The sequence below is a fragment of the Mobula hypostoma genome, chromosome 18 (assembly GCF_963921235.1).
Source record: "Mobula hypostoma chromosome 18, sMobHyp1.1, whole genome shotgun sequence".
Taxonomy (NCBI): Eukaryota; Metazoa; Chordata; class Chondrichthyes; order Myliobatiformes; family Myliobatidae; genus Mobula; species Mobula hypostoma.
Genome location: NC_086114.1, coordinates 58,782,859 through 58,802,920, shown reverse-complemented (window position 1 = coordinate 58,802,920; position 20,062 = coordinate 58,782,859). Strand labels below are relative to the sequence as shown.

Here is a 20,062-nt window from a genome sequence, read left to right as displayed (position 1 = left end):
TGCATTTCTTACTTTAATGGCGAAAAGATGTATTTTACAACATTGGAAAGAGCTTAATGCTCCAACTACCTTTTTTTGGTTTTCTCAGACGATTTTATGTTTGAATTTGGAGAAAATTAGAAGTAACCTTTATGATTCTTCATTTAAATTTGAACAGATTTGGGGACCTTTTATTCGATATTTTCATTTAATGTAATATTTACCCTTCTTGTTTTTTTTTCACTGTTTTAATGGAGGTCGGGATTGAGGACGTGATTTTAAGTTTAACTCTGTTTGGTTTCAAGTTAGCCCATTGCTTTGCCTTGCTTTTAGTTAGTTGCACGGTGGGTTTTTTTTTGGGGTTTTTTTTTCTGTTTTTCCATTGATATATATAAAATTTAGTAAACTATTATGTTATCTTGGTTTCTTATGCTTAAATTACATTGTAGTATTTTCTTTTTGGTATTGTTATCTTTTGGAATTTTATTATACTTTAACATTGTATTAATGTTTATATGGCTTACCTTTTTTGTATACTTACTCAATAAAAAGATTTAAAAAGAAAGAACGATTACTGCGAACTAAACTAAATCCAACTGGACTTTTGTGTCACTTTGAAATTGGCCATTTACCCCTAGACAACGATAGAGCTTGATTGATGCTGTTATCTTAATTCTGTGCACATGTGTGTTTATCATTGCTGAACTGTTGCATTTATTATCCTTTTGATTACTGTGTTGCTTGTTTCTTTAATAAAACTTTCTTAGTTCTAGTAATCCAGACTCCAACTGAGTGATCCATTTCTGTTGGTTTGGCAACCCAGTTACGGAGTACGTAACATAAGCAGTACCGTAATTTGATAAGAACAGACCATAGGCACACGGTAAAAGTCTCAAAGTCTCTCGAAACTCCCATCATCTCACGCAGACGGTGAACCTCCAGCACCACAAACTTGCCTATGCAGCATCCTGGAAGCATCCGACCACAGTCTGACTCCGAGTCCGTCCGAAAACTCCGAGCCTCCGACCAACTCTCCGACACCGAGCACCATCTCTGCCGAGCGCTTCGACCCTGGCCCCGGCAACAGGTAATAGGCAAAGACAAGGATTTGGGGCCTTCCCCTCCGGAGATTCTCGATCGCACAGTAGCAGCGGCAGCGAAGCGGGTATTTCAGAAGTTGCTCCAGATGTTCCTTCGTGCTTCTCACGGCTGTCTCCATCAAATCTGGATTGTGCACAGCCCCCTAGTTACACATACGATATTCATTCGGAACAGCCACACGTGCTGCGTCGCGCCGCCATCTTCTCTTCCCTCCACATTGAGTGAGAGGTTGTTGTTGTGGCATCATTCAGCCAGATTTTCAACCTCCCTCCCCTGCTGACACCTTTGATTTGGCCAACAAGAGCTGCTGATGTTAAAGGCCAGGTTGTTAATTTGGCACCATGACACAGGCTTGCAACCTCGTTCTTGTACTCTGTCTCATTGGTGTTATTGAACAATGGTAACCAGCAGCAAACTTAACGATCAAGTCGGCACAGTATTTGGACAAACAGTAATGAAAAGCTATGAGAAGAATTATGTGTAATGGCCAACAAAGGAACGACAAAACAAAAATATCCACATTAGTAAAGGTGAGAAAGTTCGATGATCCTCATAGAGGGATCAGAAGTGGAGAGACTGAGCAATTTCAAGTTCCTGGTTGCCAATATCCCTGAGGATCTAACTTGGACACGACATATCGATGCAGCTACACAGAAGGCAGGATAGCAGCTATATTTCATCAGGAGTTTGAGGAGATTTGGTTTGTCAACTAAAACACTCAAAAGTTTCTACAAATGTACTGTGGAGAGCGTTCTGACTGGCTGCAACACCGTCTGGTATGGGGAGGCTACTGCACAAGATCGAAGTAAGTTGCAGAAACATGTAAGATTAGTCAGCTGCATCATGGGTACTGGCCTCCATAGTATCCAAGACATCTTCAAGGAGCGGTGCCTTAGGCAGGCAGCATCCACCATTAAGGATCCCCCATTACCTAGGACATGTCCCCTTCTCACTGTTACCATCAGGAAGGAGATACAGGAGCCTGAAGGCACACACTCAGTGACTCAAGAACAGCTTCTTCCCCTCTGCCATCCGATTTCTGAATGGACCCATGAAAACTACCTCACTACTCTTTTATTTGTTTTTATTTGGACTACTTGTTTTAACAGCTATTTAATAGACAGATATATATACTTACTGCAATTCAGTTACTTTCTCTATATTTATTTATGTATTTCATTGTACTGCTGCCGTAAAGTTGACAAATTTCACAACATACGCCGGTGATAGTAAAGCTAATTCTGAAACGCTCTGGACATTGGAAACAGGCACTTGTGCCATGTAACTGGCTGTGAGCTTTCCCAGTGGAACAGAATCCACGTGAAGGCCCAGAGTAGACAACAAGTCAGAAACTCAAATCCCTGAACTAAAATTAATACTGGCTCAAGTAGCTCAAAGTTACATCAGTCAGTGTGCGGACGGGGTAAAACTCAGAGGGATACACAGAGGAAAAGAGTTAACTGCTTGCGGCAGCTGGTTCCACAATTTCAGGGCAGCAGTCACGCAGTAAAGATCCTCATGGTGACAAGCCTGCACCCCAGTTAGCTCCTGTAGGTTGTGCATCCGTATTCTGTCAGGGAGAGGAGGAGAGTCAGTGAGTGTTGTGTAGTGTATCATTCAATGTGGTGTGCGCACGCAGTGAGATTGGGGCTGTCAGTGGGCTAGAGCAGTTAACCTTAACCTCACCAACCAGGGCTGTTGGACTCCTCAGGAATATGGAATTTTTTTGAATATAGCAGACATTATATATATCATGATTATATAACAAGAGAGTGAACCCTCAGAAGGTGTCAGGTCCCGATGGAGTATCTGGTAGGGCTCTGAAAACTTGTACCAACCAACTGTTCACAGACATTTCTGATTTCTCATTGTTACAGTCGGAGGTTCCCACCTGCTTTGAAAGGGTGACAATCATACCAGTGCCCAAGACGAGCAGGTGAGCTGCCTTAATGAGTGTTGTCCAGTAGCACTCCTCACATCTACAGTGATGGAGTACTTTGAGAGGTTGGTTATAGCTAGAATCAACTCCTGCCTAAAGAAGGGCCTGGGCCCACTGCAATTTGCCTATTGCCACAATAGGTCTACAGCGGATGTGATCTCAATAGCTCTTCACACAGTCTTGGATCACCTGGACAATACTAATACTTACATCAAGCTGCTGTTTATTGACTACAGCTCAATCATTCCTACAGTTCTGATTGAAAAGTTTCATTCCCTGGGCCTCTGTACCTCCCTCCGCAACTGGATCCTTGACTTCCTCACCAGAAGACCACGGTCTGTGTAGACCTCAAAGATGTGTGCTTTGTCCACTTCTCTACCCTCTCTACACCCAGTACTGTCTGGCTAAGCATAGCTCAAATACCACCTATGAGTTTGCTGATGACACACTATTCCTGGCAGAATCTCAGATGGTGACAAGGAGGCATACAGGAGAGAGACAGATCAGCTGGCTGAGTGGTGTTGCAGCAACAACCTGGCACTCGACGTCAGTAAGACCAAAGAAATGATTGTAGACTCAAGAAAGGGTAAGATGAGAGAAACACACCAGTCCTCATAGAGGGATCAGAAGTGGAAAGAGTGGGCAATTTCAAGTTCCTGGGTGTCAGGATCTCTGAGGATCTATCCTGGACCCAACATATCGATGCAGCTACAAAGAAGGCATGACAGCAGCTATATTTCATTAGGAGTTTGAGGAGATTTGGTACGTCACCTAAGGCACTCACAAATTCCTACAGATGTACCGTGGGGAGCATTCTAACTGGCTGTATCACTGTCTGCTGTGGGGTGGGGGGTGGTGGTGCACTGCACAAGATCGAAATGAGCTGCAGAGAGTTGTAAACTCAGTCAGCTCCATCATGGGCACCGGCCTCCGTAGTAACCAGGACGTCTTCAAGGAGCGATGTCTCAAAAAGGCAGCATCCATCAGTAAGGACCCCCATCACCCAGGACATGCCCTCTTCTCATTGCTACCATCAGGAAGGAGGCACAGAAGCCGGAAGACACACGCTGAACGATTCAGGAACAGCTTCTTCCCCTCTGCCATCCAATTTCTAAATGGACATTGAACCCAGGAACACTACCTCACTAGTTTTTTTCTCTTATTGCACTACTTACTTAATTTAACTTTTTAAAATATATTTATGTATATACTTACTGTAATTCACAGATTGTTGTTATTATGTACTGCTCTGTACTGCTGCCGCATAACAACAAATTTCACGACATATGCCAGTGATATTAAACCTGATTCTGATTAACACAAGACATTCTGCAGTTGCTGGAAATCCAGAGTAACACACAAAATGTTGGAGGAACACAGCAGCTCAGGCAGCATCTATGGAAAGGAATAAAGATTTGACATTTTGGGCTGAGACTTTTCATCAGGTTTGAAAAGGAAGGGGGAGAAGGCAGAATAAGAAGATGGTGGTGGGGGGGAGGTGATGGAGTACAAGGTAGAAGATATTAGGTGAAGTCAGCTGAGGAGAAGGTAGGTGGATTGAGGAGGGGGAATGGGGTAAGAAACTGGGAGCTGATTGGTGGAAAAAGTAAAGGGCTGAAGAAGAAGGAATCTGATAGGAGAGGAAGTGGACCAATGAAGAAAGGGAAGGAGGAGGGAGTCCATAGGGAGATGATAAGCGGGTAAGGAGAAGAGAAGAGGTAAGAGGGAACTCAGAAAGGGGAATGGAAAAAGAGAGAAAGGGGAGGGAGGGAGGGGGGAGAAATTTCTGGAAGTTAGAGGAATGATGGTCATGCTATCAGGTTGGAGGCTACCCAGATGAAATATCAGATATTTCTCCTCCAGCCTGAGAGTGGCCTCATCTTGGCAGCAGAGGAGGCCATGGCTGACATATCTATGTGTAGCAGACGTTAAGGTGGCTATAGACTTTATGTGGCTTAAACATGAATCGGGTCTGTCTCACTGGGTTTGTTTTGCTACTGCTGCGCCTGGGCAAAGGTTAAAGACTGACCTCACAGTGTAAGCCTCACTTGGCAGGTTAATGCCAGTGCTTGTGGCTTCACTTTGGCCCTTGATTCACAGCTACCAATAAAGACTGGAGCTTGCCTGGGTTGGTTCCGCAGAGCAGTGAGGAATTACCTCATACGCCATATCATAGGTAGATAAAACTACAGTGAGGGGAAGAGATTTAGATGTGAGAAAGGTCTTCTTCACCCAAGGAGTGGAGGAAACTGGGCCACTGACAATATTTTAAAAAGTGTCTAGACAAGTTCCTGAATCACACAGGGCTAGAGCCTGGTAGCTCAGCTGGTAGAGCACTAGACTTTAATGTGAGGGTCGAGTGCTCAAGATGCTGTCTTCATGCTGGGCATCGACTCCCCATCACCACATTCATCCCATGAAAAAGACAACTTTTGATGGCTTGGTAGCTAACACTAACAGTGCCAGCAACCCGGTGCAATTTCTGCCGCTGTCTGTGAGGTGTTTGTGCGTTCTCCCCTTGACCACGTGGGCTTCTTGCTGGTGCTCCAGTTCCCTCGTCTTTTCCACAGGCGTATGGGTTAGTAGGTCATGTGGGTGTGATCGGGCAGCGTGGGCTCAGATTGGCCTGGAACACCAAATAAACAAATAAATAAATAAAAATCAGAGCGGGGGACCAGGATGGGATTGATATGGAAGGGTGATCACTGGTTGGCGTGGAAAGTTGGGCTGAACGACCAGCTTCCATGTGGTACGATTGATTCTGTACAGTAAGATTTCAGCCTGGGCAGCAGGTCTATGCATCTGCCCCCAAGACTCTGGAGGAGCAGGTTTGGAAGCAAATCACAAAGAAAGATAAAAACCAAGGATTGCAACTTAGACGCATTATCATAGAACACTACAGCTCGGAGTCAGGCCCTTCAGCCCATCTAGTCTGTGTTGAACTATTCATCTGTCTAGTCCCATTGACCTGCATCTGGATCGTGCCCCACCACACCCCTCCCATCCACGTACCTGTCCAAATTTCTCTTAAATGCTGAAATCAAACCCGCATCCACCACTTCTGTTGGTTGCTCGTTCCACATCCTCCCAATCAAATCAAATCGTTCAAACCATCCACAGATACAGCTGAACGAGACAACGTTCCTCTGGTGCAAAGGTGAAAAACATTCAGAGTAGCAAGCAAACTTGAAAATAGCAAGTAAAATTCAAAAGGTGAGTATATAATTCAGGAACAGCGAGAAAAGAAGCATATTCACTCAAAAAACTTTTATATTGTCCAAGACCCTGAGCGACAATGTCTGGCAATCGATGGTACAGTCTTCCGGCAGTGTACAAACGCAAACAATCCAGCCTGTCATTCCACCACTCAAACACAGGAGGGGAGCACTGACGGGCAAGGCCAGGACCGGCCGAGCGTGGACACCAAGCTGTAGCACTTCTGCATCTGTCACCTGGTCTGCAGCAGCAGGCAAGCCTGAGGCTTTGAGGCCTGGTCCTCGCTACAGCCAAGACTACACAGCTCCCACGTCATCTGTCCCACCACCAGACAAGGGTAACAGGTCTTCAGCACCTTATATTATTGTCCAACAGAGACTTGCAATGGCAAGTGAAATGTCCAAGAAAATCTCCCGCGGTTATACTGCACCAACTCCGATGCTTCTGAGCAGTGGGCAGCAATACAGTCTGCAGCCAGTTCAGCTCTTCCATACCTCTGACATCCTGAAAGACTCCTCCAAAATCCTGATCGGCTCCTTCTCCTTCTCCGACCCAGCCGCTGGCTTCTCCTTCTCCGAGCCGCTGGCTGGCTCCTTCGATGCCCCGGCCAGCTGCTCAGAACAACGAGCAGCTCACTGATGCGGTAGACCTGCTGTACCTGTAGTTCTTGGAGTCCAGTGTCGCCTTACAATCATGAAAACCACAGTTAACAAAGAAAAGATCACCATTGGTTGGCCCCCGAGAGGCTCCTGCAACCCAACGCGCTGCCATCTAACTCCACCCTCTGAGTGAAGTCCCCCTCATGTTCCCTTTAAAGATTTCACCTTTCACCTTTCACCCATGACTCTAATTCTAGACTCAATCAACCTCAGTGTAAAAAGCCTATAACCCTCAGAATTTTGTATACAGTGTACCTCTATCAAATCTCTCCTTAGTCTCCTTTGCTCTAGGGGATAAAGTTCAACCCTTCCCTATAATTCAGGTGCTCAACACCTTTGTAAATTTTCCCTGCACTCTCTCAATCTTAATGATAACCTTCCCTAGGTGGGTGACCAGAACTACACACAGTGCTCCAAATTAGGCCTCACCAATGTCTTATACAACTTCAACATAGCATCCCAACTCCCGTACTCAATACTTTGATTTATGGAGGCCAATGTGCCGAAAGCTCGCTTTATGAACCTATCCACCACTTTCAAGGAATTATAGTTCTGTATTCCCAGATCTCTCTGTTCTACTGATATTGACTGGGATCACAGTAGTGAAACACTTAGGCAACCTCACGTTCAGTGTCAGCAAGACCAAGACGTGGATTGTGGACTTTAGGAAGGAGGAGTTGGGAGTGCACGCACTAGTCCTCATTGAGGGGTCAGTGGTGGAAAAGGTGAGCAGCTTCAAGTCCCTGGGTGTCAACAACACATTGACACAACCATACTGAAGAAGGTATGTCAGTGGTAACTATTTCATTAGGAGTTTGAAGTGATTTGGCATGTCACCAAAGACTAGCAGATTTCTAAAGAAGTACAATGGACAGCATTCTGACTGGTTGCATCATAGCCTGGTATGGAGCCTCAAATAGAAAGGATTGCAAGGTGCTGCAGAAGGTTCTAGACTCACAGGTACAACCCTCTCCACCAATGAGGACATCTTCAAAAGGTGTTGGCTCAAGACGGTGGCATCTATCACTAAAGACCCTCACCATCGGGGACATGCCCTCTTAGTGCCACTACCACCAGGGAGGTGGAGCAAGACCCCAGAGGCTCACACTTAATGTTTTAGAAACAGCTTCACCCCTCCGATATCAGATCTTTTGAGTGGTCCATGAAACTGTGAACCCTACCTTGTTATTCGTCCTTTGTGCTATTTATTTATTTTTTGTATCTTTTTTTATATGCCTTGAACTGTATTGCTGACACAAAACCACAGATTTCATGACATATTTTTGTGATAATAAACCTGATTCTGATTCTGGGGGGAGCATTATTTTTAAGAGCTCATATATATCATGTGAGTAAGAGAGATTTTGTCCTCTAGAGAACGGATAGAGCTGAACTTAGTCTCGGAAGCTGCTCTGGGACAAATGGTTGAAGAGTTAGGAGAGCACTTTGGAGATAATGACCATATCTCTGTAAGTCTTACTGTTGCTGTGGAGTGGAACAAGAGTAGTCCTGAAACTGAGGCTCTAATTTGGGGGAAGGCTGATTCTTTTCATCCCTCTTCCCTCCGGGAGAAGACTCAGGAGCTTGAAGACTCATACGGCCAGATTTGGGAACAGCTTCTTTCCAACTGTGATAAGACTGCTGAACGGATCCTGACCCGGATCTGGGCCGTATCCTCCAAATATCCAGACCAGCATCTCGGTTTTTTTGCACTACCTTACTTTCCATTTTTCTATTTATGATTTATAATTTAAATTTTTAATATTTACTAATTTTTATTATTTTTAATAGTTTTAATATTTATTATTTGTTTAATCCAGGGAGCGGGAAGCGCAGAATCAAATATCGCTGTGATGATTGTACAGTCTAGTATCAATTGTTTGGCGACAATAAAGTATAAAGTTTAAAGTATTCTGAAGTGAGAAGAAACTGGCTGCATAACCTACAACCCAATGGGATGAACGCTGAATTTTCCCGTTTTCAGATCATCCTTATTCCCTGTGTGTTCCCCTGCTTCTCCCACACCTTCTGATCCACCCCCAGTTCTCCCATTTGTGTTCCTTTCCATATAATCCCCTCCATCCTCCCATCACCCATGTTTGTCCACCTACTTACAATGCTGCCCACCAGTCCCCACCCCCAGCCATTTCCATCCACTTACCTCTCCCCAAATTGTCCCCATTATCATCCTCCTTCCTTAATGGATTCCAATGCTACCTCATCCTCTATCGCTCCTTGGTACACCTATTATCTACTGACCCCTATCTCATCTCATCCCCTTTTCTCTTTACACCAACTGTCTCCCCTCTCCACTCACAGTCCTGGTGTAGAGTCTCGACCCAAACCATTGATGTTCCGTTTCCCCTGCTCCCCCCTCCATCAGATGCTGTTCCTCCACCAGGTTGTGTGTTGCTGCAGCTTCCAGAACGTCCAGTCCCTTGTGCCTCTTTTCTTGTAATAACCTACTTCCTTACCTGCTTTACAGCTTGCAACCTGCCGATGGATGAAGGTCAGACAGGAAATAATCCTTCTGTGAGATTTTATTACGACAAACCTACAGACCGCTGTAAGATTTTTGCATATAGAGGGGCAGGAGGAAATGCGAACCGCTTCGCCGCTGACAAGGCCTGCATGAAGAACTGCTCAGATCGTGCAGATGAGACCTATCCAGAGGGCGGTATGTAACATCTTGATACACAATGTCTGTCTGGGGTCTCAGACCCAGTCTATTGGTGAGAGATCAGTAGCAAAGCAGGAACTGCTTCTACCTTGCCAGTTCTATGCAGTGGCCACAAGTCTACCTGAAATAGATGGCTTTAACCAGAGGCATGAGGGTTTGAGGGCAGGAGGTCAGCCCAGAGAGGGGTCAGCTTGAGGTGCAGGCGGCTGTAACTATTACCTCTCCTCTAAATATTCCAGTCCCACTCAAATCCCAACTCAACCTTGGAAAAAGGAGGAAAGTTTCGACACGACTTGGGTTAAGGTGATTGTTAGAAGGAGCTGAGGAATCAGTCTTGAGGTGGGATGCTTCCCCACGGCACTTGCTCCACCCCTGGTGTCCGTGTCTTCATCGGACTGAGCTCCCAGTAAGGGACTTCACTCTCCAATCCTCTCCACCTTCTCACTCTCTAAGTTGCCGGGGATGTTTCGTCTAGAGAGAGCAGTGCAGCAGAGCTAAGTTTCCAGCAGCATTTCCGGGAGAGGTCGAGAGGTGGAGAGCCTTAGGGAGTGAAATCCACAGCTGGACAGGTTATGTCCAGATCTCGGACCCACAGGAGAATGCAGATGTTGAAACAGAGTGACACACAATCTACTGCAGGAACTCAGTGGGCTGGGCAGCATCTGAGGGGTGAAATGGACAAGTTGGGACCCTTCGTCAGGAATGAAAAATAGAGGGGAGGAATACATTATATATATATATATATATATACACACATTAGATTAGATTAGATTCAACTTTATTGTCATTCTGCTGAGTACAGATACAAAGCCAATGAAATGCATTTAGCATCTGACCAGAAATGCAAAGAATAGTGTTATTTACAAACTAACTGCGAATAAAAAAAGTGCTACAGCACACAAATATATAAGTACTGAGACAGTACAATACGGATGCAATACTGCTTAGCGCTGTGATGAGAGGTTCAGCAGACGTAATAGGATGAGGTAGCCTCAGGGAAGAAGCTCTTCCTGAGCCTGCTGGTGTGGGAGCGGAGGCTCCTGTAACACCTAACAGATTGGAGGAGAGCAAAAAGTCCATGGTTAGGGTGAGATGCATCCCTGATAATGTTTTTCGCCCTGCCCAGGCAGCGTTTATGGTAGATGTTCTCAATGGTGGGCAATTGGGTGCCGATAATCCACTGGGCAGTTTTCACCACACGCTGGAGTGCTTTGCAGTCCAATACAGGACAATTGCCGTACCACACTGAGATGCAGTTGGTGAGTATGCTCTCAATGGTACAGTGGTAAAAGTCCGTCAGTTCCTCCAAATCCTCGTTTACCCCCTGGTAGAGTGGTGAGGGCTTTGGGGAGTAAGGGTGTTGCATGTCTGAGATACTTGAGTCAACAGCCTGCTCTGGCACTGAGTCCCCGGCAGGTAATTCCTCACAAAATCCCCTTGTCTGTGCCCCAGAGCAGTGTTGTTAGAGGTGTACAATCACAAATAGGGCTCAGGGGTGACATAGTGATGTAGTAGGACATTCAGCTGCCGCACTGCGCCAAAGACCTGGCTTCAATTCTGATCTCAGGTGCGGCCCGTGTGGAGGTTGCACGTTCTCTTCTGACACGTGGGTTTCCCCCGGGCGCTCTGGTTTCCTCCCACATCCTAAAGGCGTGCAGGTTGGGATCGGTCAAATGGCCGCTGTAAATTGTAGGTAGCTGGCAGGAGAATCAGGTTGAAGGTGATGGGCACACAAAAGGGTAGAGACTGCAAGAGACAAATTGGGGAAATGGGACTGGCGAAAATGCAGTGAGAGCTGGCAAAGACCCAAAGGGCTCTTTGGCCTCCTCCTGCACTGTAATGATGTGAGAAAGACCTCCATCTAGTGGCAAAATCTTGCATCTTCAGGGACACTGCCATGGCGTGGAGGACCAGCAGCCAGTTGCTAATGGGATGAGTCTCTCTGATCTCCATGCTGCTTATCACTTGGAGTAGAACCTAATCTTACACTGAACAGCACAGTGAGGCATGTCTGAGCTGGAACCATGATGCGTGAATTGGTGAATGATTCTGATTACATCGGGAAGAGGAGCAAGGATCAGCCACACCAGGGTCATAACTGAACTCCCTCACATTCCCTTACACATTCACAACTCTTAAACAGAGTTCCTCTCCTGTTCTCAATCCTAACAGGCAATCTCCTATTCCTGGGGCTAGAATTCAGAGTTCCAGACTCACTGGCAAGAGGAAAGAGCTTTCACAGCTCAAAGTAAATTTATGATCAAAGTATGTATATGTCACCATATACAACCCTGAGGTTCGTCTTCTTGCAGGCATTCACAGTAGAACAAAGAGATACAATAGAATCGATGAAAAAATACACACAAACAGAAAGTGGCTTCACAGGTTGAGAGGATGGTTAAGAAGGCATGCGGTATGTTTGCCTTTATTTGTTGAGGCAGTGAGTTGAAAAGTCAGGATGTTCTGTTGCTGATTTATAAAACTCCAGTTAGTCTACATCTGGGGTATTGCATACATTAGTTGCCCCATTATAGGAAGGATGTCGAGGCTTTGGAAAGAGAGAAGAGGTTTCCCAGGATGCTGCCTGGATTGGCGGGCATGTGATCGACTGACAGGGTGGATGAGTTTGGGTTCTTTTCTCCAGAGCGGCGGAGGCCAAGGGGAGATCTGATAGAGGTTTATAAAATTATGATAGACAAGGTAGGGTAGACACCATCTTTTTCCCAAGGTTGAAATTTCTAATATCAGAGGGCGTGCATTTAAGGTGAGAGGGAGCAATTTCAAAGGAGATGTCCGGGGCAAGTGTTTTACAGAGAGAGCTGGTGCTTGGAATGGGCTACCAAGGGTGGTGGTCGAGGCAGATACTTTGGAAACTTTTAAGAGATGTGCAGGTAGGCACGTGAATGTGAGGAAAATGGATGGATATAGACATTGTGTAGGTAGAAGAGATTAGCTTAGTTGGCCATTTGATGACTAATTTAATTGGTTCAGCACAACACTGTCGGTCAAGGGCCCATTCCTGTGCTGTACTGCTCTTAAGTTCTCTATAACAAAGTCTGTTGCATTCCAGTAGCCAGAAAGGCATGATTCTGTTTGTGACATGGCGCACAAAAGAAAACAGGATAAAAAGAGCAGGAGGCCACTCAGCCCCTCAAGCCTGGCCCACCATTCAATATGACCAAGCCCTCAACTCCTTTTCAGTGCCAGAATCCCATACTCTCCATGCCACTGATCTTCCTTGACCTTCCTCAGCAGCACTGCCCATTCCCCCTTGTGACTGAGGTGACCTTTCTTCCCCTGTGCTCTCTTGACAGACAGGGCTTGCCTGCTGCCGAAGGACCCGGGGGAATGCAAAGGGCGGTACCTGCTGTTTTACTTTGACCTTGCAAAGAAGAAGTGCAAGACCTTCCTGTACGGGGGGTGTGGAGGAAATGGGAACCGGTTCTTATTTTCCAAAATATGTGCCAAAGTCTGTGCGACCAAAATGGGTAAGTAACTTACACGGGTGCTGCCGGTCATTGGGGAAGGAACTCAGTTCCATATCGTCCTAGTGGAGGTAAATGAGGAGGGGAGTTGTGTTTTTGATTGGGGAGAACATCATGGCATACCTAGAGGATATTCGGAAGGTTGTGCATTGGCACTATATGGGTGGAACTTACGAGAAAGAATGGGATTGTACTATAGTTATCCTCAACATCCACAGGAATTAGAGGAACAAATATGTAAGGGGGTCAGAGATAGCTGTAAGAATAATAGGGTTGTGATGGAAGGTGATTTTAACTTCCATGATATTGAATGGGATTGCCATAGTGCCTAGGACTTAAATGGAGTAGAATTTAAGTATGTCCAGGAATGTTTGCTCAAGCAATATGTCAATGGCCCTCCTCGGGGGGGGGGGGGGTGCAATATTCGTGCCTCTGTTGAGAAATGAGGCTGGGCAGATGTTAGTGGGGGTGCACTCTGGGACCAGTTATCTTGGTTCTATTAATTTTTAAATAGTTATGGAATAAGATGGAATTGGTCCACAAATTAAAGCTGTTAATTGGGCCAAGGCTACTGTTGATGGCATTAGATGAATGCAAAGGTTGATAGGGAGACACTGTTTGTAGGTAAAGGGATATCTAGGAAGTGAGAGTCTTTCGAAAGGGAGATTGGAGAGTTCAGCAGCAGATCAAGTGTATCCTTGGACATTGTGAAAAGCAAGAGAGGGAGTTGCTGGGGTCGTTGTATCATTGTTAGCTATGGGTGAGGTACTGAAAGACTGGAGGCTAATGTTGTGCTTTAATTTAAGGAGGCCTGCAAGGAAACAGAACTACAGGCCTGTTGATTAACACTAATGGTGTGAAAGTTACTGGAGGGAATTCTGAGAGACAGAATCTACCTCCACAACACACACAAAATGCTGAAGGACCTCAGCAGGTCAGGCTGTATCCATGGAAATGAATAAATAGTGATATTTTGGGCCAAGAACCTTCTTCAGGACTGGAAAGGAAGGGGGAAGACAACAGAATAAAAAGGTGGGGGAGGGGAAAGAGGATAGCTGAAAGGTGATAGGTGAAGTCAAGTGGGTAAGAAAGGTACAGGGCTGGAGAAGAAGGAATCTGGTGGGAGAGGGAAGTGGATCCATAGGAGAACGGGAAATAGGAGGAGATCCAGAGAGAGGTGATAGACAGATGAGAAGAGTTAAGAGGCCAGAGTGGGCAATAGAAAAGGAGGAGAGGAGGAGGGAAAATTTTTTTACCAGAAAGAGGAAGTGATATTCATGCCATCAGGTTGGAGGCTACCCAGATGGAATGTAAGGTGTTGTTCCTCCACCCTGAGGGTAGTCTCATTGTGGCACAACAGGAGGCCATGGACTGACATTTTGGAATGGAAATGGGAATTAAAATGTTTGGCCATTGGGAAGATCTGCTTTTGGCGGGTGGAGCGGAGGTGCTCAATAAAGTGGTCCCCAAATTACTGTGGGTCTCACCAGTGTAGAGGAGGGCACATCGGGAGTTTGGAAAGACAAGGACTATTAGAGATAGCTTGGCTTTGTGTATGGGAGAACGTGTTTTATGAATTTGCTTGAGTTTTTTGAAGATGTGACTAAGAAGATTGATGAGGGCAAGACAGTATATGTTCTCTACAAAGTCTTTGACAAGGTCCCGCATAGTAGGCTAGTCTGGCAGGTTAGATTGCATGGGATCCAAGGTGAGCTAGCCAAATGGATATAAAATTGACTTGATGGAAGGAATCAGTGGGTGCTTGTGGAGGGCCATTGAACTAGGCCCCAGGCTGGGTGACAGCTTTTCAATCCAAACAACAGGAATTCTGCAGATGCTGGAAATTCAAGCAACACACATAAAAGTTGCTGGTGAACGCAGCAGGCCAGGCAGCATCTCTAAGAAGAGGTTCAGTCGACGTTTCAGGCCGAGACCCTTCGTTAGGACTAACTGAAGGAAGAGTGAGCAAGGGATTTGAAAGTTGGAGGGGGAGGGGGAGATCCAAAATGACAGGAGAAGACAGGAGGGGGAGAGATTTTAATTCCACATCCCATTCCCATTCTGACATGTCTATCCACGGCCTCCTCTACTGTAAAGATGAAGCCACACTCAGGTTGGAGAAATGACACCTTATATTCCGTCTGGGTAGCCTCCAACCTGATGGCATGAACATCGACTTCTCTAACTTCCGCTAATGCCCCACCTCCCCCTCGTACCCCATCTGTTACTTATTTTTATACACACATTCTTTCTCTCACTCTCCCTTTTTTTCCCTCTGTCCCTCTGAATATACGCCTCGCCCATCCTCTGGGTCGTCCCCCCCCGCCCCTTGTCTTTCTTCCCGGACCTCCTGTCCCATGATCCTCTCGTATCCCCTTTTGCCTATCACTTGTCCAGCTCTTGGCTCCATCCCTCCCCCTCCTGTCTTCTCCTATCATTTTGGATCTCCCCCTCCCCCTCCAACTTTCAAATCCCTTACTCACTCTTCCTTCAGTTAGTCCTGACGAAGGGTCTCGGCCTGAAACATCGACTGCATCTCTTCCTAGAGATGCTGCCTCGCCTGCTGTGTTCACCAGCAACTTTTATGTGTGTAGCTTTTCAATCCATTGGGTTTCAATTTTCTAAGTTGCTCTCTTTACTTTTGTACTGTATAGCCTACTTTATAATAAGGGACTACTTTATGTTTTAGTAACACGTTGTTGCATGCATTAGGCACGTATTGATCTGTACGTGTGTGCCGAGTTCGGATTCTGCTAGTAAAGAACCATGAAACTTAGCTCCCGTCTCCAGCGTTTTTACTAATAGCATTGTTGTGTAACCTGGCCACATACACAACAAATTGGCGACGAGGTTAATGAACCTACATCGTATCGGAATGCCGTGTTTTAATTGATAACGACACTCGGTGGAAGAGCACAAGGAACGAGCCAAGGAGCGGGAGAAGGAGGCAGAGCGAGGCCGCGAGTCTGAAAGGAAGCGGGAGCACAGCCGGGGTCAGGAACATCGGGAGACTAAGAGACACAGTCGGAGCCGCAGCACGTCCAGCCGAGACACAGCCGGCGCTGACCCCCAGGGACTGAGGGTCTGCCTGCCCCAGAAGGGAGATCAAAAGGAAAGACACACACACATCTAGATGGAGTGCACTCGTGGCGCTAGCAAAAAGGACATGTGACTCAAAAAGAAAACAAGGGGAAAATGGGGCTAAATTAACATAACAAAGATGGCGATGATTGGAACCATTACAGCATTTGATACTGGCATTGAAGACCGGGCAACTTACGTTGAGAGAGTGGAATTATTTTTTTTAATTAAATGCAGTCGTGAACAATAGCCAGATCAGAAATGCTGATCAAGTCAACTAGTTCCCAAAGAGAACTCTGATAGGCCAATCAGATGGTTCACTGCTGCTCAGCAACAGAACACAAAAAAAAAACAGGCACAAGAGTCGCTAGCCCCTGTACCCCAGAAACACACCTGAGCGGTGTGGCAGAGTTATGTGCTATGCATGATCTGACCTGAAAGCATCATGTTGACTCATAACAGATCGTGTTCACTGTGGAACAGTTTAGTCAAGGATCGGGTGATCAGCACAGATGGACAGATGGACAAATTGTACCTCCACTACCCCAATTGTGAGGCTAACGGTGTTAATGATGAAAAGAAAGCCAGCATCTTACTCAGTATTATGGGAGCAAAAACATACCGGCTGCTGTGGAGCTTGTTAACCCCTGAAAAGCTAGCTGACAAAACGTTCAAGCAAACAGTAGACACTCTCCAACAGCATTTAACCCCAAACCACTGGTCATTGCTGAAAGATTTAAATTTCACAATCGGAATCAGAGCACAAATGAAAGCATTTCTGAATATTGTGCTGAATTGCACAAATTATCAGGACATTGGCAATTTGGAGCTGGTCTATCGGACACATTGAGGGACAGGTTAGTGTGTGGCATGCACTGTGAAACCACACAGAAGAAGCTCTTGGGTGAAAGGGACCTTACATTAGAGAAGGCACTGAACATTGCAATATCAATGGAAATGGCAGCATGGGGTGTTTCAGAGATATAACAAAAATCTCTGGAATATGCTATGAATAAAATGTGACTGAACAGAAATGAATAAAAGAGATGTTACCATTGTAGGAACATGTCACATGACCCTGATGACTGTTGGTTTAAAGACAAAGAATGCAGAAACTGTGGCAAACAGGGCCACACTGGCAGAGTATGCAAAGCTAGTAACAGCAGAAAAAGGACAAAATACAGAGAAACAAGAAAACCCAGAAAGGAAAACACAACAATGTACACAAAATTGCTGTGCAAAATCCGGATTTGATGGGGACAGCTGTGAGAAGCGCAGAGGAACATCTGGAGTAACTTCTGAAATGCCTGCTTCGCTGCCACTGCTACTGTGCGATCGAGAATCTCCGGAGATGAAGGCCCGGGCCAGGGTCGAAACGCTCGGCAGAGATGGTGCTCGGTGCTCAGCGTCGAAGAGGTGGTCGGAGGCTCAGAGTTTTCAGACAGACTCAGAGTCAGACTGTGGTCAGATGCTTCCAGGATGCTGCATCGGCAAGTTGGCGGCACTGGAGGTTTACCATCTGCATGAGATGATAGGACTTTCGAGAGACTTTGAGACTTTTACTGTGCCATGGTCTGTTCTTATCAAATTACAGTATTGCTTTGCACTGTTGTAACTAAATGTTATATTTATGTGGTTTTTGTTAGTTTTTAAGTCGGCTTGTCATGTGTTTTCATGATATCATTCTGGAAAAACATTTTATCATTTCTTAATGCATGCATTACTAAATGACAATAAAAGGGGTCTGCGTGTCCTCATAATCATAATCATAAATGGAAGAAAGCAGTTCTGATGAAAACGACTCAGACAAAAGTGAATTGTCTTGTCTGCAACTTCACAGCATGAAAGAGTCAGATGATTTAAGAGTAATATGGATCACCCCACAGGTGGCAGGCATGAGACTGAATATAGAGTTGGACACAGGCTCAGCTTTAACAGTGATCTCTGTACATGACCACAAATGACTGTTTTTCTCACATACCTCTGAAACGAACTAAACTACTGCTAAAGACTTACACATGACAGAAAGTGCATCCCAAAGGCAAAACTAAAGTGACAGTGACCTACAGAGGCAAAACACAGCAGCTGAACCTCTATGTACTGAGAAATGGAGGACCACAGTTGCTGGGATGTGAATGGCTCAGGAAAATCCAATAGATGGCACACCATCAAGGCACTAGATGTGTCAACAAAGGAGGGCAGCTCGGCGGGGAAGGTGTCCGCAGCTCTCCTCTCACCCATTGTCGACTATTACAATGACAAGGAGGAGCTAGACAGCGTCAACGATGAGGACGAACGCAGTATCCGTGGCCGCAACTTGGATGAAGATACAGAGGATGCAAGGGAGACAGATATTGCCAATAAACAGGATGATGAAGACTACCCGGAAGTAAAAGAGCAGATGTACCAGGAGAAATTGACATCTCTCAAAAGACAGCTACAGCAGTTACAGGAAGACACTTTGCAGGAGCATCAGAAAAGGGTGAAGAAACTAGATCAACAAGACAAGGAAAGAATACGAAATGCAGAGCTTTTTCTGCAACTGGAGACAGAACAAATGGAAAGGAATTATATTAAAGAGAAAAAAGCAGCAGTGAAAGAATTTGAAGATAAAAAGATTGAGTTAGAAGAAAGGAAAAAGATGATTGAGAATGAGAGGCTAACAATGGAACTCACAGGAGATTCTATGGAGGTAAAACCAATAATGACTAGAAAACTAAGGAGGAGACCCAATGACCTTGCTCCAATTGCAGACAGAAGATGAAAACCTGCACCTGTGCAGTTAAATTACTTGTTAACAGATGAACAGATAATGGAAGATCTGCGAACTCGCGATAAGCTTAAATCTCCGAAAAGACCAGCATCTCCGTCTTCTCCTGAGCATCTTCCCAGCACTCCTGCTGAATCACCAGCACAAAGATATGAAGCATGAATAGAAGATGGAAAGTTATATTACGATAAGAGATGATATCATAAAGGTCAGGCTTTCTATTTGGAATCTAAGGAGAATATGAAGATTGGCTGTGTAATTAGCTCAGTTGGAACAAATGAGATATGGGTGAGGAAGACAAGTGATAGCACAAAGATGCGTATATATCTAGGACAGCTACATAGAGGAGTCTTCATTATACAGAGGTGATCTGCTGCCTAGAACTCTTAGCAAGTTGAAGGTGCACATCTTCTTAACCCTCTATGCTCAGAGATCAACTTCTCGTGATTTTTACATGAAAATATGTATTAAAACAAACAAGTTTATTGACAGACTGAAGAACACTCCATTTGAAGACACTTTCCAATGCCATCTCAGTTTTGATGATTGTACATATTCTTAAGAATAACATTCACCTTTTCACAGATTTCACATTGTTTTCGTCATCTTTGCAAGATGGAGGTGACTACTCTTCATGGCTGGAACCTGCCAATTTGTGGATCGTTCAATTTATTCCAGTCAATAGAGTGAAGACCTATTTGCTTCAGTGCCAGACAATTTAGAGAAGACACCACCCCCCACCGAGACTTGAGTTATAAATGTGTCTTAGACCAAAAGTTAAAAAAAAGGCTTGTTATAATTCGATATTATTACGCTACTTTGTTATAACTTGATATTATTAAGTTGCTGAGTAAACAAATGGTAGGCGTTTGTATGTTAAGGGTAAACATATTTGTTTAGCATAATGCCCCAGTAAAAAAAAAGTTGATACACTATTAAAATAAAAGGGGAGGAGTGTACCGTGTAGCCTACAGTATAATAGGGGACTACTTTATGTTTTAGTAACACGTCGTTGCATGTGCTATTAGGCACGTATAGATCTGTACGTGTGTGCCGGGTTCGGATTCTGCCAGTAAAGAACCATGAAACTTAGCTCCCATCTCCAGCGTTTTTATTTATAGAGCATTGTTGTGTAACCAGGCCACATACACA

General features: G+C 45.1%; 1 protein-coding gene and 1 pseudogene across 1 annotated transcript in view; both read left to right on the top strand.

The window, feature by feature from the left end:
• Window positions 1-20,062, top strand: part of si:dkeyp-73b11.8 (BPTI/Kunitz domain-containing protein) — a 40,325-nt gene that overhangs the window by 12,023 nt on the left and 8,240 nt on the right. The window contains exons 2-3 of the mRNA XM_063070963.1: window positions 9,380-9,571; window positions 12,889-13,062. Of these exons, the coding sequence (XP_062927033.1) occupies window positions 9,380-9,571; window positions 12,889-13,062 (366 nt within the window). The remainder of the gene's footprint in view (window positions 1-9,379; window positions 9,572-12,888; window positions 13,063-20,062) is intronic.
• On the top strand, window positions 14,632-19,443 carry LOC134358398 (sin3 histone deacetylase corepressor complex component SDS3-like; annotated as a pseudogene).